The sequence below is a fragment of the Talpa europaea genome (assembly GCF_964194135.1).
Source record: "Talpa europaea genome assembly, chromosome: 9".
NCBI classification, from domain to species: Eukaryota; Metazoa; Chordata; class Mammalia; order Eulipotyphla; family Talpidae; genus Talpa; species Talpa europaea.
Genome location: NC_140076.1, coordinates 56,481,157 through 56,499,933, shown reverse-complemented (window position 1 = coordinate 56,499,933; position 18,777 = coordinate 56,481,157). Strand labels below are relative to the sequence as shown.

At 37.7% G+C, this 18,777-nt stretch overlaps 1 protein-coding gene across 3 annotated transcripts in view; it reads left to right on the top strand.

Annotated features, from left to right (window-relative positions):
* Window positions 1–18,777, top strand: part of PDE4B (phosphodiesterase 4B) — a gene marked incomplete at both ends in the record, with an annotated part of 396,614 nt that overhangs the window by 255,163 nt on the left and 122,674 nt on the right. For all 3 annotated transcript variants that reach the window (XM_084243282.1, XM_084243283.1, XM_084243284.1), the window contains one exon: window positions 17,559–17,753. In XM_084243282.1, coding sequence (XP_084099408.1) covers window positions 17,559–17,753 — 195 coding nt within the window. The remainder of the gene's footprint in view (window positions 1–17,558; window positions 17,754–18,777) is intronic.

The following is an 18,777-nucleotide window of genomic DNA, read 5'->3' as shown; positions in this document are numbered from 1 at the left end:
GAAACTGAAGAACTGAAGGAGGAAGAGATTTACTTTAAAAAACTAAGAATTCTGTTTTGGCCATGTGGAGTCTAACATGCCTATTAATCACCCATGTGTAAATGTTGAGTAGGAGTTGGATGTAGGAATCACTGCATAAATTGACATTACCCTAAGGGTTTCTCAGTTTGTAACATGATATAGCACATTGGGTTAGAAGTAAAAAGGTCTTTGTATGAATCCAGGTTCAGCTGCTTACTAGCTCTGTGACATTAAATAAGTTCCTTAAGTTTTTAGACATGAGTATCCACAATTATATAATGTGGTTAAAATATTTATATGCCTTATCAGTTGATTATAAAGATTAAGTTAATTTATTCATAGTGCTTTAGAAAAATCTTGGGCAACTCCATTTCAAGAGAGGGGCAGGTAATGACAAAAACTCATACCTTCTGTGTAAATAAACTATGCTGCCATTTCTTTTCTACTGCATTTCTCCTGGCTAGTGTGCTAACATGGCTAGTGTACTGCAGAGCTGAACATCTACATTTTTAACATATTATTAAATTTAATCCTCATAGCAAGCCCATAGCTTTCTATTCTATCACTATTTTATATATGACAAAACAAAGTCTCAAAAGGTTAAATCCAAGGTCCATTTAGTTAGCAAATGGCAGCACCTCTGTTCAGACCTAGGTCTGCCCCTCTCCAAAGCCTCCGCTTGATTCATTACATTAAACTGCTTCTAAGTAGATCTTTCCCAAAGCAATCATTTCCCACTATTTATAGGAGCCCGTGAGTCACTTGAGTATTTATTAAGGGGGCTGACAACATGTGGATGTTTAATAGTTTCTAAACAGTCATTCCCAACAGAGTTACTGAATTCTCCCTAATTCTTGGACTTCCTATCCCCTGCCTAGTCCATATGGATTTGGATTTGTGGAAATGTCAGGAAGGATATTCTAGATGGAAGGATAGTGTAGGAAGTAGGAAGAACATATACAAGAGCAAGTAAATGTAGCTCTGGAAGAGTGTATGAATCAGCTTGCTTAAAATATGGATAAGTGATTTTGGCTCATAAAATTGAAAGATCAAGTTCAAATCATACTATTAGGACCTTGATTGCTAGACAGGGGCATTTGAACATTCTTCTTTCTGCAGTAATGAAGTATTAGAGGTTTTGGTACAGGAGAGTTAAATTACACTTTGTATTTTGTGCTGCAACATAAAAATAAAAGTTTGGAAATTTCTTTGAGTACCAATCCAATTAATAATCTTATCGCAGGTATCACAAAGTGAGATTTGAGAATTTTTTTTCCTTTCTCTTGTATTTTTTTCTTGGAAAGAGATGAGATCACAGTTTGTGAATCAGAAGAATTTTTAACCTGTAATCAGACAAAATAAAAAATCAGCTGTTCTTAGACTCAACTTTCCTAATAGAACAAATCTTGCTGCAGCTTGTATTTAATTAAAAAAAATGAATGTAACTCTCCCAATTCTATGTTGAAATCATTCCTAATAGTAAAACCTGCATGGATATGGGATGAGTATTATGATTTTCTTATCTAGAGTAGAATAGTCACACTTCAGAATAGATTTTAAAATTTGAAGAATATTGAAGTTAGGTGACTCATTTATTCAATTGAGAAGAAAACATGCTAGAAACCCTGAAAGACTGCTTTAGGTGGTTGTTTTTTTTTATTTGTCCAAATAATGCCACATTATTGAGATGGCACAGAACACAGACATCTATCTGTGAGTCAGAAATATGTGAGTCAGAAACACCGTGTGAAGAGCCCTCTGTCCTTTTCATTACTGAAACTGATGTTTTGGTTCTACTGGGTAATTTACCAGTAAGTTAAGATAATTGAGTATTAAAGAGGAAATCCAGGTTGAGAGAATTGCTTATAAAAAGATAAAATGAGGAAATGGGATTATTGATAGAGCTGAGAAGAAATATTCAGAGGATGTTTCTATCAAATAAATCAGCCCTTCAAATGACTGGTTTAACTGTGGGTGAGACTGTCCAAGGACGGGAATGCAGGAGAAGCAGCTGAAAGGAAGAGAATGCCATGAAAATGTGTCTCATTAAGAACTTAAATTTGCAGGCAGTAATTGTTTCTGCTATTGACAAGATGGATTTGCAAATTAAAAAATGCCCTTTCCAAAATGAGGAGTCATGGATAGGAATTGATATCTGAAGAGGAAAGTGAGTTTATACTGGTCAAAAAGTAAGAACATCTCGTCCTCTCCGAAACACTGGTCCTGTATCTTTCCTTGGAAAGGATTACTCTTGAAAGAAAATCAGAAGCCTGCCATAGTTATTTCATGTAAGGGCCAAGCGTGTGGTAAAGGATCCTCACAATTCACCATTACTGTAATGACAAGGCCATCCCCAAGCCCGACTGACCCCACCTTACCTTGGCTTGAGGGAATGAAGTGGGGAACAGCCTAGCCTGATGGAGGCAAAACTTTGACCTGCTCAAAGGCATTTGGTTTAGATTACAGGAAGATTTAATTTCTAAAAATAATGGCAAAGAACAGTGAAGCCCGGAGACTTTTGCTTGAGCTCTAATAGAATCTTGATACCATTTATTTTTGGAACTTTGACATTTCTGAAACTCTTCAGATACAAAAATCAATGCTAAGTAGTTTTGTATAAAGTGGATGCATTTTACATAAAATTACCACCCTTGCGGAGGACAGTGATGCACGTAAACAGTGCAATGACTCGAATAGTCAGTGCAATGACTGGAAAGCACAGTCTGGGCACCACTGCGGCCCTACCTGCATCCACACCTCGTTTTCAACACTTGATCCTTTGAACTGTTTTTACTCTTCTTGAGTTTTCTAACTTTGTCTGTCTAGTTAGATAACGAGCCTCTTGACCATTCATTGTATTCTTACAGTTATTGCCATTTCAAGAACATTAGAATTCGCTGGTGAACAGATGATATTGTATACTATGATAAAATCAATGATAAAATCACCTAGGAAATGAGGATAGATAAGGAAACAGGGCTGAGAGCTGAGCCCAGGAACTCTCCAACATCTATGGTTTTGGAAGAGATTAAATACCTAGGAAAGACAATGAAGTAAGAGGGAAAAGGAAGAAGTTGATATCTTGAAGCTCAAAATAAGAGGGTACGTTTGGTCAAGTGGCTCTGACCATTTGGGAATGTGGGTGACTGAGAATTACTATTGGTTTGGGTAAGATGTAAAACACATGGATCTTGAAGAGAGAGATTGCCTTTGAAGTGCTGTGGACCAAATCCTGATTTCAGTGTGTTGAGGAGCACACACATGTTGAGGAAAAGGAGGCAGCAAGACAGCTTTTGATGTTTTGATCAAAAAGGAGTGCCCCAAAAATAAATCCATAGGAGGAGGAGCATATGGGGGTAAACCCAAGTCCTAAAGACTTTTTTATTAAAGTACTGACTGAGGTGCAAATTGATTCACAGTTTAATGTACAAAATTTGGACACATATATACTCATGAAACTGTCACTATATTCAGGACAATAAACAAATTCATTAAAACCAGTTTCCCCTTGGCCCCTCCCAATCCTCCCTGCCTCCACCCTTCTGCCCCACAGAAACCATTAATGTGCTCTCATCACTGTGGTTTAGTTTTGTTTTCTATAGTTTTATATACATGGAATCATATAGTGTGAACTCTGATTATCTACCTGAAGAGGAAAGTGAATTTATACTGAATAATTAGTTTAGAATTAATGCATGTTGTGATAGATACTTATAATCACTCTTTTTTATTGCTAAGGGGTATGCCATTGTATGCATATACTATATTTTCTTTATCTTTTCATGTTACATTTGGTTTCAGTTTTTTTACTATACCTAAGCTGTAGTTAATATTCCACATAGAAAATCATATCATCTTTGAATAGAGACCATTTTGCTTTTTTCTTTCCAAGGTAGGTGCATTCGTGTCTTTGTCTTATCTTATTCCACTAATTGGAGCCTCCAGTAAATGTTGAACAGAAGTGGTGAGAACAGAAATGGTGAGAACAGACATTCTGACTTTCCCCTTAATTTTAGGGGGGAATAATTCAGTCTCTGACTCTTAAGTGTAATGCTAAATGTTGTCACCTCATGGGGCTGCAGCATTGGGAGTGGCGGGGGATGAGAGAGATTGAGTCCATGTGAAGCAATGAAAAGCCTAAAGGGGCTACACGGGGAAGAAGTAATATATACCCCATCCAAAGGCAGTCTTGTATTTATTAGCATCAAGTACAAAGGCAGAGCAAGTCCTTAGGGAGTGTACATGCAGTGTTGTAGGGAGGCTGGGGGGCCAGGGAGCAGTTATTAGTCATGTAAGTTAGGGTGTAGTGACCGGGGGCTTTTGCCTGGGGGGCTCCATTGTTCCTGCCAATCATAGCATATTATCACTATTCTAATATCTGCCTGCTGTTTTCAGCAGATACTGCTTTCCCAGGATGTTGCTCACACCAGCACTTTAGCCCTTGGTGAGAGGCCCCCCCAATGACTCTACACCTAGCTGACAAGCAGAAACTCTGGGCACCAAGACAATATCCCCAAGAATAGGAGTGCCAGGGAGCCCACAAAATGTAATTTTTCATAGATGTGCATTACCTGGTTGAGGAATTTCCCTCGTGTCCCTTAGTTTTCTGGAAGTTTTAGGAGGAATGATTATTGCATTTTGTCAAATACATTTTTCTACATATTAAGATGGTCTTTTTATCAATCTATTAATATGGTGAATTACATTGATTTTTTAATGTAATTAAAAATCTAATTGCCTTATATTCCTAATATTCCTATATTTCTAATTGCCTTATATTCCTTGAATACCCCTTGATCACAATGTGTCATCATCTTTATTTATTATTGAATTTGATTTGCTATAACTTTGTCCATGTGTTGTACATAGGGAATATTTTTCCATAGTTTTCTGTGATTGTCTTCGCCTGATTTTCGTATCAGAGAAATGCTGACCTTATGCATGAGTTAGGAAATATTCCTTCCTCTTCAGTTTTCCAAATGGGTGTCTGTCTAGAGTTAGTATTATTTCTCCTTTTACTTTTTGACAGAATTCACCAGGGAAACCATCTGTGTCTTCAGTTTTCTTTGCAGGGCTGTTTTAAATTAGAACATTTAATTTGTAATAAAAGTATAGGCCTATCATATTTTTCTTCTCAAATGAACTTTGGTGGTTTGTATTTTTCAAAGAATCTATGCGTGTCAACTAAATTGTCAAATCTATTGGCATAAATCTGTTCATATTATTTCCTTATTGTCTTTATAATATCTTTAGAATAATCTAAAGATTATTTCTGATTTCTCTCATTTTTTCATGTCAATTTATGTTTTCTCTCTTTTTGTTCTGGTTAATCTGAGTAGAAATTTCTCAATTAAGGTGATGACACAAAACAATTTGGTTTGGTTTATTGATTCTCTCTTTCTTTTCCTCTTTTTTATTAATTTCTACTTTCATTCCTCCTCCACCTCCTCCTCCTACCTTCTTTTGGATTTCATTTGCTCTTGTTTCTCTAATTTCTTAAACCAAAAAACTAAACTCATTTATTTTCTCCTTTTCTAAAAATAAAAGTCACTTGGTGGTATGTATTTCCCTGTAAGTACTCTTCCAACTTCATCCCACAGATTTTGATATGTAATATAATGTTTTCATTTTCATTCAGTTGAAAACACTAATTTCTCTTTTGCTATTTTTTTTGACCCATGAGTTATTTAGAATGTGTTTAGTTCCAAATACTTGAATGTTTACTAGACATCTGTTATTGATTTCTAATTTAATTCCACTCTGATAAGAGAACATATTTCCTGTGACTTAGACTTTTTAAAACTTGTTGAGATTTGTTTTATGACCTAGAATATTATCTATCTTGGTAAAGATTCCATATATACTTGAAAAGAATGTGTAGTCAGCTGTTGTTTGGTGTAATGTTTTGCCAGTTTCTGTCATGTCAAATTGATAGTGTTCAAGTTTCTGTATCCTTATTGTGTTTCTGTTTGTTTTCAGTTGTTGAGGTTAGAACTGTGGATTTTTATATTTCTACTTATTTGTTTTGTTTCATATATTTTTAAGCTATATAATTATGTGCATAAATTATCGAAATTATTATAGTGTCTTTACAGTTTATCTCCATCATTATTAAATGGCCCTCTTTATTCCTGGTAATATTCTTTACTCTGAAATAAAACTCTTATATTAACATAATTATTCAAAATTTCTTTTGATTACTGTTATTATGCTATATCTTTTTTCTATTGTTTTTCCTGTAGCTTATTTGTGCCTTTTTATTTAAAGTAGTTTATTAAAGGCAGCATTTAGTTGCACCATGATCTTTTATCTGTCTTGAAAATGCCTGCCTTTTATTTATGGTGCCTAGACATTTAAAGACATTTGCATCTAAGAATTGTTAAAATGATACCACTTAACATATAGTAGAAAAATCTTTCTACAGTATACTTCCATTTCTTCCTCTTGCCTTTGTGTTCTTGTCATAGGTTTACTTCTTCAGTGTTATAAACTTCACAATACATTATTATTATTTTTGCTTTTCAGTTAATTATTTTCTGAAGGTTTTTAATAAGAAGAAAAATATCTTCATTCTTTTATGTAAATCCAGATTTCTATCTGGTATCATTTTCCTTCTGCCTGAAGTATTTTCCTTTAATGTTTCTTGTACCTCAAGTCAGCTGGTGATGATTTCTTTCAACTTTCATATGTATCATGAAAGTTTTTTTGGTTGTTATTTTTTGTTTGTTGGTTGGTTTGTTTTAGATATAAATCTTTACAGTTTGTTTGTGATGTGCTCAGTGGAAAATGATACAGGAGAGAGTAAATTACTATAGTGGCACTGTCTATGAGTAGGAGAGAATGGGCACAAGAAACAGGGTTTGGCGTCAAATGCAATCATGGAAACTTGTCTATGATAATGAGAGGAAGGACTGAGCAGATATTTGCTGATGTGGGTGGGTTGATTGATTTGCTGATGGATCCAATCAAACTAGGTTTAAACCATGATCCACCATTCAATAGCTGACTGTGTCTCAGCAAATTATTTAAACCTTTAAACATGAATTTTTCACAACCATAGAATCAAGTTACCAGCTTCCCTACAGAATGAATATAACAATGATCTAGTATGTTCCAAACACTTAACAGGTGGCCTGGTGAATGCCCAGTATCTGTAAGAAAAATGTGTGACTTTTCTTAACTCTACTGCTTAAATCAAGGATAAAGATTCTGATGTCTCATTTAGGCACCTCTACTTTTTCTGTGCCTCCTTTCTCTCACCCCTTCTTCCTTCTCAAAGGAACATATTTTAAAACTCAAATGTCAGGCTGTCTGCAGGTGCGGTGTTCAAGACTGATAACATTTGGAGGCCAGATGTGAACTGACGTAAACACTATTAAATGCTCTATAGACCGGAGACTGAGGCTATGATTTCCAATTTTATGATTATTATTTCAGTTTATAACAAATCATACTGCTATTCCTCTACCCCTTGCCTTCACCAGAAAAGAAGATATACAGCCTATTCATTCTCAACAGAATATAAAGTATTTAAAAAAATACAAAATTCTTGAAATATTAAGTAATGCCATTTTACAACCCTAATGCTAGAATACATCCTGGGTGCAGACCTCAACATCCACTTGAAATTTTCTCTGAAAGGTCAATGACTTCTGAAATTTTATCTAAAAACTAGCCTCATTTTCTGAACTAAGCCCAGAGGAATAACTATGAAAAAATGCTTCAAACCTCTAACACATTTTTACATAAACTGATATTTTAAATTTGAACTTCCTTAAGATTAATGTGGGAGCAATCCCAATGACAGGAAATCAATAAATAAAGAAATATTTTTTTAGAAACAATAACATGGATCTGCTATGAATCACTAAGGTGATTGTTGGTATGAATATACTAGCACACTCATTACTTCATTCATTAATCCACTGAACAGACATTGATTTAAAACTAGCGCTATCTAGCAGGCACTAGTTAATACATTGGAAATACAACAGATGGTCCTCATGGAGCTTAGAGTTTTATAATATAGGAAGACACTTTTTTTATAAAGCTTGCAAATAGACATAGCAAAAAATTATAAAGGTTATTAGGAAGAAAAAAGGAACTACGTAAATAGTAGATTGGGGGAAGGAATTTTTTTTACAAGGTGTTAGTCCAAGGCTTAAAGAATGAGAACACAGTAATATAAAAAGTAGAAGAGAGAAAAGAGAGATCACAATTTATTTACTCATTCATCAAATATTTATTCAGTATTTTCTATGAATCAGGAACTGTTCAAAGCAAGGAAATATACCAGTGAACAAAACACACATGTGCAGAATTACCGAAGTAAAAAAGATTCAGCATGTTTATAGAGCAAAAAGGAAATCCCTGAGGCTGACTCATACTGAGGAGAGAGGAGTGTGGCATAAGATGAGTTAGGAGAGGTATCGCAGACTAGATTGCGTAGGGTTGTGTGCTCTACATCAAAGAGTTAGAGTTTATTCTAAGGGCAATGAAGTGATTTGATTTTTTTGTGTTGAGATTGCTCTTGCTAATACATGGACAAGGTTTTGAAGAAGGGGAGAAAGTGGAAGCAGGGAGATTAATAAGGAGGCTGTTTCAGTTCAAGTGAGATAGTAATGCCCAAAACAATGGTAGAAGCAGAGATAGAGGAACGTGTATAATTTTGATGTAGGATAGGCAAGACTTGTTGACCTATTGAAAAAGAAAAGGGATGGGGGTGGTTGAAGAAGGAGGTAAAATCATGCTGTGTCCTAATCCCTCCCTGCTTCTAGATTTACTGTAATTGAATAGTCCAAACCTCGGTGTTCTTATAATTATGAGGTAGGGTTGTTTACATTTGGTCCTGTTTTTCTTCTGAACTAATATGTAACAGGAACAATACAATGTGAAGTTACTAAAAGATCACATTAAAATAGTCTCCTGAGAATTCAAAACAAAATTTTTTAAAAACTGACCCTTATCCTATCATCTCATAAGAAAAAATAAGTATTTTTTTGTTAATGTGTTTCTTTAGTGAAATATTTACAAACCCAAGAATCTCAAAGAGCCAAATAAAATCTCTTGCCATGTAAAGTCTTTAGCAAAATGAAAGTTTTCTACCAAAGAAAAATCGAAAACAATATCCATGATAGTCTTACTCTAACTCCACCAACACCAAGGGGTAAGGATAACTGCTGCTAAGTAATCTCATGTGCTTAGGCCTAGTTGGCTGTGGAAGGCATCTCAGCCCTTTCTGAAGGTGACCTTTGGTAGCAAACTCCTGATTTTTTTTTTAAAAATTTATTTATTTATTTATTTATTTATATAAGAACCGGGGTACAGTCCAGAAGTGCGGGAGCGTGAGAGGATTCACCAGAGACAGAGCGGGGAACAGAACAGGCAGACTGATGAAATACACTGCTGAGGGGAGCAGCGGGTGAGACAGGAGAGGTCTGCTGCACCATGTGGGACCCTCATAGGCTGGCCCGGATCGAACCAGCGCTGCAGAGGCTGCGGACAGCTCACAGCGCTGCGCTCAACTGCCTGCGCCTCCAGGGGAGGCCCTCCTGATTCTTCTTTATGGGGCTAGCTTTCCTCTGTAGCATTTGAGCAGAGAGCAAGATAAAACTTGGTGTCCCCACACCACTTAGATACCTTCTTTTTGGATAAGCATGCCTTTGGTAGATATCAAAAGGAATTTGTAAAAGCTCCTTGGATCCAACCTATTTATCCCTTCATTTGTTTATTCATTAGACATTTACGAAGTACCTCTGACAGGCATGAGATTTAGCAATGAAGCAAAAAAAAAAAAATATGAAAAAGGTGTTCTGTATCTTTGAAGCACGCTCTTTTTTGGGGGGCGGGGGAGGGGAGACTAGAACACCAACAATTATGCAGGATAAGTGTTATAGTAGAAAGAGATAGAAACCAGTGTAGATATAGCCATATGAGACAATGGGGCAGCTAAGTCAACTCAGAAAGAAGGCAGAGATGAGGAAAATCAACTCATTACCTTAATAAATGGTACTAAACTCAAATCTAAATATTACTTGGCCCAATTCTATGACTATAAAGCGTGTAGAAATGGAAATCAAAAAGAACCCAAGCACAGACTGTACAGCTGGCTCTATCAAATGTCAACTCAAGTGATTTCACCTGAGAAAGATGGGTGGTGTGCTTGGTATAGAACTATAAACAACCAATATGACTGCATAGAGTGGGCCTGTTGAACTCCCAGACTAAAGAAATAGTTTCCTCTGTACCTGTCTCTACCATAATATTATTTTATTGTCTTTGTAGCATTCATCCCTATTTGAAATCATTTTACTTTATTTTCCATTCTTTTCAATAGGTACCTTACCCGTCTTCTACATTGCTGTATTTTCAGGCTCAGCACAGTGCCTTATTGTCTTAGTGGGCATTTAATAAATATTTGTTGAATGAATGAATGATCATTAGCAATATAAAAGTATATTGAAGCACACTTGGGAACTCATCTTTCTTCCATCTCCAAAATCTCTTGTAGGATGTCTAATCTCAGAAACACTGCAAAATCTTCTACTCACTCATTTCTTCATTTTGGTATGCAAAGACTAAGTGGGACAGAATACAGGGAAACCCTGTTTCGTTTCGGTCATTTCTCTACAGATCAGAAACTGGAAGCTAGACCTCCAGAAGTCCAGAGCTCTCCAGTATTACTTTGCTAACTCTGTTTAAACTTTTCAGTGGGGAAAGCAGTTTTGGATTTTTGCCATGACAATAATTTCCAAAGCCCCGAGGAAGAAAGGAAAGCAGTGGGAAGCTGCTTATAAAATTCAGATGAACTGAATATCAGTTCTCCTCTTTACTCCAAGGAAGAGAATGAGTAGACTGTGGAACTGGAGTCTTAGGACAGAACTGAGATAATCTGCTGGAGCTGCAGCCAGAGGAGGTCTGCCTGCCTTCAGCTAGACATGGGCTGTGATTTTGTACAGCTAAGTCTTTCATTAGAAATTAGAACTGGCTGTAGCCTGCAGCATTAGTTATGTAAAGGCAAGTCAGTGTCATTGTGGGTAAATGCATGTCCTTGTGCCACTTTCCCCTTAAGACCAGATAGCACATTGAGGTGATAGACAATAGAAATACATAAATAATGGTATTCATATTTATCAAAATGATAAGCAAGCATTAGATGGCATTAGTTTCTACATTTAATTGAGAAGAGTTCTTTTCAATAGAACTTTTTAAAGAAGTACAGCCTTCTTATGGACACCCGCCACACACATTCACATACCCCTTATTGTAGATGAAACATTCTCAAAAACCAAGACCCTTGGGATGAGGTTCCTCAGATACTGCAGGGATGATAGTGTAAGATATGGAGAGAGGCACCTACTAAGGTCTCCACCTCTCAGCAGTTTTAATACAAGTAGAAATGGCTTTCTTGTTGGCTGTGAGATATAAACTATGAGGTCCTCAACATTTATTTAACAAAAATTTGTTGTAGCATTTTTGGGTGTTACTCAGTTTTAGGCCCTGGGAATACAAAATGAGTAAAACTAAGTCCATGCTTTAAAGTCACAGTCTAGTGGAATGAATGAAATGCAAACAGAGAAATACAGTCCAGTGTGGTAGGTTCTGGACTGAAAAGAAGATCTGTGGGGACATGGAAGAGAGGTCCCAGGGCAGAGATTGCTGGGTATAATTAAGAGAGGTCACACTTTAGAATTTTTCAAATGAAGTTTCACACTTTGGAATCTTCATTTTTTTTCCCCTCCATTTGAAATGGAGCAAAGAGAATTAACCCCAAAAGTTGTAAGAATTCAATGATGTAGAAATGATCAATAATTATTTTTTTGAGAAAGAAAAATACAAGCAAGATAGCAGAGCATTCCTCTGAAATGGTGATGAATCACTCTACTGACCTGTCATTTTCAACATCTTTCGAAGAACTTGCTATCTTGTCAATGGGGCAATTTGTTAGAATAAGCCAAAGAAGTGCTTCTCTGGGTGAGAAGGACTGAGTTGAAAAAGAAAAGTTTTCTCTGATTCAGAAATGAATTATTCCTGAGATGTTGCTTCATGTTTCTTTGTTATAGAAATTGGGGTATGTGCAGGCAATTGGGGATCAGGAAACAACCACCCTGGGGACAATTACAGGCAATTCTGCAACCACCTGGCTTAGCTTGAATTCTTGGAAACAGAGCTTCTCTTAGTATAATAAAAGGTTTCATCTACACCTTGTGGTTCTGTTCTTTATCCCTGATTTTTCCTCCCAGGCTTATGAATAAGGCTTCAGTCATATTTTTCCCTCCAAGACTGGCAAGCAGCCCCACCTGCTCAGATGGGAGGCTGGGGAGGAGCAATCCAGGGAAACTATAGCTGGCTTCTGCCATCTGCTGGCTACCTCTCACATAGGCATAGTTCAGGGCTGACTTTGCGTGGAGTCTTAGGGAACTGAAATCACCAGGAGTGAAAGTATGGGACAGAGAATGTTCCTGATTTTATTAAAAAGAAAGATATGAGGCAATGACAAACAGAAGTTGGTAGAGGAGGGCTTTTCCCATTCTGGGCATTTGTTTCTGTGACGATGTCACCATTTCAAGCATCTAAGCCAGTGATTTTTTTTTCCCCTATGCATGTTTGTTTAATTAAGGGAGGACAAGTTGGTCCGAGGGCTGTAGGTATTGTTGAGCTGTTTAACTCAGGGAGGACACAGCAGTGTCCTTAGATACAAAGCACAGATCACTGCTTTGTATCTTTTATTTTTTAATTTGTAGATCACTGCCTTAAAGGCTTATCAAATAAATCTATGTACATCTATTTAGACTCATTTAAAGGAAACAGTAGAAACCTATGCCCACAGGGTTTAAGATGAGGGTAGAGAAGCAGGAAGAGGGAAAGTATAGGAGAAACATTTCACAGTAAATTGCTGTATTTTTTCATTGGCTCAGCAATATTTATAAGGCTCTGATCCAGCTATCCAGCTGCATGGGATACAAAAATGAGTAATATTGGGTCCCTGAAATCTTGGCGATAACAATCTATTGATGAGCAGTTAAACGCATGGAAAATAAAATGGAAAGATATAAGAACTGCAGTAAAGGAGTCCAGGGAAACATGGAGGATGAGCATGAATATAAATGGAACTAGGACTGCAATGTCAGAGAAAAACTTAACAGAAGAGATGATATGAGCTGAATTTTGAAGATAGTGACATATTGGAGACAATCATGGGAAGGTTATTCCAGTTCCAGGGAAACAGTTCTCACACATCACTCTCTACCACCACTGTTTCCAGGAGCTAAGAATTCTAGATACAAAGCAGCAGGAGGTCATTAAAAATTAGATATTAATATACAGATGGGCAACAAACACATGAAAAAAATGTTTATCATCACTTATCATCAGTGAATTGCAAGTCAAAACCACAGTGAGATACCACCTCACACTTGTGCAAATGGTCTATATCAAAAAAGACCCAGAAACAACAAGTGTTGGTGAGGATGAGGAGAAAAAGGAACCTCATACACTGATGGTGGACATGTAGACTGGTCCACCCCCTATGGAAAGCAATATAGCTATTTCTCAAAATATTAAAAATTGATCTACCACCTAATCCAGCAATTCCACTCTTAGGCATCACCCAAAGAATTTAAAAACTCTAACTCAAAGGGATATATGCACTTCTGTGTTCTTTGCAGTACTATTTAAAATATCCAAGCTATGGAAACAACATAAGTGGCCAAAAGCAAATGAGTAGATCAAGAAGATGCGGTATATATACACAATGGGATCTACTCAGCTATGAAAGAGATAAACTTTCCAATGGGACAATGTGGATGGAACTGGATGGGGATGATGCTAAATGAAATAAGTCAGAAGAAGAAAGACAAATATTGGTTGTTGTCACTTATGTATAGAATACTGAGGAACAAAACAAAGGATCAGATAAAGTCAAACCATTAAGACATCCTAGAAATCTGACCATAGAAATGTGTCTGCAGGAAGGTTCAGAGGAGGAGAGAGAGCAAAGTGGGGAGGTGCCACAATGGAAATGGTGGAGGACTGTGTGTACTTTGGTGGCGGGTGTGATAGGTAAAAACACCTGGAGGGAGTAATCCTATACCTCTAAGTAATATACAATGATATAAACCAATATTTCCTCAATAAAAACATAAAAATTAAGTCTTAAACAGCAAGCAATTGATTCAGTTCAGGACAGTCAGTGCACACAGGGAGAAGTAGACAGAGTCAAATGGAGGGTGGCTTGAAGGTCAGAGATATCAACTGCAGCATTACTTAAAATCATAAATATTATGGCCAGTGGTAGGAAAAATACATAAGAAAAGTATGGTCCAGTTTCTGGATGAACCATTATGTAGCCCATGGAAAATTATAATTCTGGAAACTGTACCATACATAAAAATTACTTTCAGAAACAATCAAGATCCAAACCTACATGAATAAAAGAATATATGTATATGTATTCAGAAGAAAAAACCTAAATTGCTGATACTGTGGGGGGTTTTTCTCTACTGTTAATGTCTTATATAACATTCTCACATTATTTTCATGAAGTTTTTTTTTTAATATAAAGAGAACTAAGTTGTGAAATGTATGTTCTGATTAAGGCAGAGACAAAAATTTCCCTAAATAAATAATGACATTATACATGTGTTTGTTTCTGGATTTCGGATTTTGTGGTCTCCCTAACTGTATATTTCAGTTAGTGTGATACATTCGTTTTGCTTGTGAAGTCTGTCCTCAGTCTTCCCTTGCCCACAACCCCTCCTCCCGCCCTAGATCTGTGGGATGTATTGTGATGTCTGCCCACTAATTTTGCTGTGACTGGGACTGGTGTCTGGTTGGTGATTCATGTTTGTTCCTAAGTCATACATCTGTGTTGGTTGCTTTGAAACATGCCCCAGGGGATATGAAAGGCCATTTGTCTGCTACTTTGCACCCTGAGAATTCTTCCCTAGCTTCTTCTGAATTCCAGCAGTTCTTCTGTGAGTTTAGGCAGGGTAAAGAAGAAAGCGAACAAAACCATGGAAGAGCATAATGGAGACAGAGTTGTTGTCGGTCTTATCCCTGTTCTCCTGGCAGGACCAGACTTCTGGCTACTAACACTGGAGGCAGAATGCCTTGCAACATCACTTTAGCGTGGTGATTGTAGAGTTGCTTTTTTGCCCAACAGGAATGCCTCTAGCATAAAAGAAGGCAGGGTGACCCTGGTAGAAACCCTCAATGGACAGAGTCCTAAGAGCTTGGTGGCACGACCACTTGGCACCTATTTTAAGATTTTAGCACAGATACCCACAGCAGTGATATTCATTTAATAACTGCTGCCACATAGGCACTGGCCTATTAAATGGACTCAGGCCATAGTGCTGAAGCTAGAGTCTCCCTGTTGTTCCAGACAACAAGCTGTTCAATTACTGGTCACTATGAAGCTTAACAGATTTTGGAGGACCTAGGCAGTGGCTGGATGTCAACTATTCCAAAATATTTCTGTGTTTTTGAAATTTCAAAGCTTATGTCCACTCTTAGGCTTTGTGTAGTCTCATTTTCACCTTTTAAGAACCTATAACCTCTTCATCCTTAAGAAGAATTAGAGCCACCATTAGGACCTACAGGTTCTACAGGATCTGGGTGCACAAAGGAGCCCTTATCCACAAAAGAGCTCTTTATTTTGCTGAACTAGTATAGATCTCACCCAGGGAAAGCTCACGAGTCAGCTTTCATTATATTTTCACTTGCCACAACATATTTGGCTTACAACATAGTTCTACCTCCGGGCAGGCTGGCAAACAGACTGGTATGTGTGAGTGATTGCCCACCTGCCTGCTTACCTGCAGTCTTTGAAAGGCAGCCCCATCCCAGACCATTAGCCTGCTGTGAAAATCCATCTGCAGTGCCTTAAAGTCCAAATACTTATTGGATTGTTAGGGCTCTTCCTTGTGCTTTTAACCAGAAATTCTCACTTGATGCTTCTTATCAGACACCTGGTATCTGTGGGATGGCTAAAAGCAACTTTTCAGAATGGTCTCTGGGGAACCATCATAACTCTGCATTCTGTCCTGTCTTCTTTGCCTGTTTCAAGTAAACCTGTGGTTTCAGGGTAATTTGCTGCCTCCCCTGTTTCATTCAAGGTAACAGCCAAAGTTGCTCATGATCTGACCAACCCTTTATGTACCAACCACAACTTTTATATAAATCCAGAGACTGGGGGAAATTGCATGTAGTTACTCTGTGAGCCACTCTGGAACTTGGCAATTAGGGAAGTCTGTGGTTGTAGAGAAATGATTAGGAAGACTTGAGTCTTGTAATTCTCACTCTGCTAGCTGCTGACCTATGACTTTAAGCAAGATATCTGCATCTCCCCCAGCATCATCTTCCTAGTTGTAGAGTGGGATATGCTATGTATGTCCTTTACACAGTTATTATGAGATGTAAATGTAATAATCATTAGGAAAGCAATTTGTAAAACTAAAGAAAGATAAGCAAAATGCACTCCGAGAGAACAGGTTGTAACAACTAATCAAAAGAAAAAACCACAAATGTAGAGATAAATTATGGCAGATGGGTGATGGGTGAGTTTAGAGGAAGCCTACTGTTACATCCCAGCCTCTAACCTTCTGCAGCACCTCTCTGTAACACTTTTGCTGGGAACAGTGAGTGGTTTAGAGACCCGATGGACAGAAGGGTTACTGTCAACCTGAGGGTAAGGAAGTTTGTGCAGTGAAAATGTACATGGGATGACAGAGGTGGTGAGAAGGACACAGTGCCTAAGGTCATACGAGGGTGGAGAGAGAGAAAAGAAGACAGTGTCTACTCTCCCACCTGTGTTCATTGATCAAAGCTTATTCAAATAATTCTGGGTTCCTTCTGGGGGTATGTGATAGACTGACAGAAATCTTGATGGTATTCCTCTGCTGGAGCCACTGGGAATATCCTCTTCCAGAGATGGAGTTCTGCATCCCTGAAGGGTATTTTGGCATTATCAGATTAACTAAGTCATTTTCTGTAGTTAAACTTGCATATGAATATTAAATCTCAGGCTGAGTCTCCCATCTAATTAGCCAGTGAATGTTTTCAGGAAAGGACTTTGTTCCCAAAACATTCAGAAATATGCATATTGTATCTTTAATGAGACTGTGATATTTATTTATGGCAGGAAGAAGTCTTCCAGCTAGGAATTCATTCAAGTGATAGCTCAGTGTCTGACACCTAGAGCGATGCTAGATGTTCTCTCCGTAGTTGCTTATTATCACCAAATTATATTATGGTTGGTTCTTACTCTAAATTAATCAAAGTACTCATGCCAGGGGGCTTTGTTCCCAGGTTCAAGTCCTAGGTTCCCTATTTGCTAATGATGAACTTGGGCAAATGCCTGGACTTCTGTGGGACTATTTCCTTGGTACAGAATAGAATGGTCACAATTCGGATGAAAACTTTAATAACGTGAAGTTTTGTGTAACATTCCCACTATGTTCCCACTATTCTCACTATATGTTGGGTGCTCTCTTTTCTGCCTCTCAAGTGACCAGAGTTTTCTTTTTGTCTTTTAGCTTTGATGTAGAAAATGGCCCTTCCCCAGGTCGGAGCCCGCTGGACCCCCAGGCAGGCTCTTCCTCTGGGCTGGTGCTTCATGCCACCTTTCCTGGGCACAGTCAGCGCCGAGAGTCCTTTCTCTACAGATCAGATAGCGACTATGACTTGTCACCAAAGGCAATGTCAAGAAATTCTTCACTTCCAAGCGAACAGTAAGTATACCTCTGTCTGACTTCCAGCTTCAACCTTACCCGGTCTTTAACTCTGTAACAGCAGCAGTGACAACTTTCCCCCCTGAAGTCAGGGGAAGGCAGGAGGAAGAAATGAACATGAGCAAAGATGACAATGATGGTTAACTGCAATGAGACTGATGCTCTGTAGTAAGAAGACCATGTAGCTTGGATCTCTGAGAGTTTTAAAAACCTCAGGCACAGGGTTCTGCTAACATCTGTTGTTGATACTTTTTTGGAAATTTTCATTAGACCTCATTTCCTGAACTCCTGAATTGTTATGGGATAAAAACTTTGACACTCTTTGCAAACCACACTTGAATCTTCCACAGCTTGTAGGTTTTTCATGAAGCTACAGTGAAGAAAAAATGGTGATCGGCTACATGCATCCTTTCTCAGTAGACTTTGCTTGGTAACATTTAATAAGCTGTCATCCAGCCACATGTCCATGTCCCTTTTCTGGAACCTTAACATAATGCCCACTTGTTGCCTAGCTCCTTGGTGTGACATGGCACACTCTCCTGCCTATTGAGCACAGCTGATGTTTCTGTTTTGCTGCTATTAATTATAGATCTCTAATTTTTATTTAAAGAACAATGACTGGGTTGTGTTACTTGTTTATTAAATTTCTGAAACCAAATAAAATTGGATGTTGGAATCCATTCCTTAAAAGGCTTCTGGGCACACATACAATTGTTTTTAACATCATATGTTATAAAAATACCAGTAGCTCCCTAAAGAGGCTTGCCTGGAAAATTCCACTGGTCTCTCTCCCATTATTGGAAAAGAAGCTAAAGAGGGTCACTCTCTTGTGAAAGGGAAATTTTAAATCCACCAGCAAGAAAATATTCCCCAGGGGATTTCTGCCAGCAGATTTTAATAGAAGCACCTCTACCTTAAAATATGTCAATCACTGGATTGGCCAAAATTAATTTATTCACTCAACAAATTTTTGCTGAACCTCCATGTGGCATGCAATGTGCCAGCCTCCAGAGATAAGAGATAA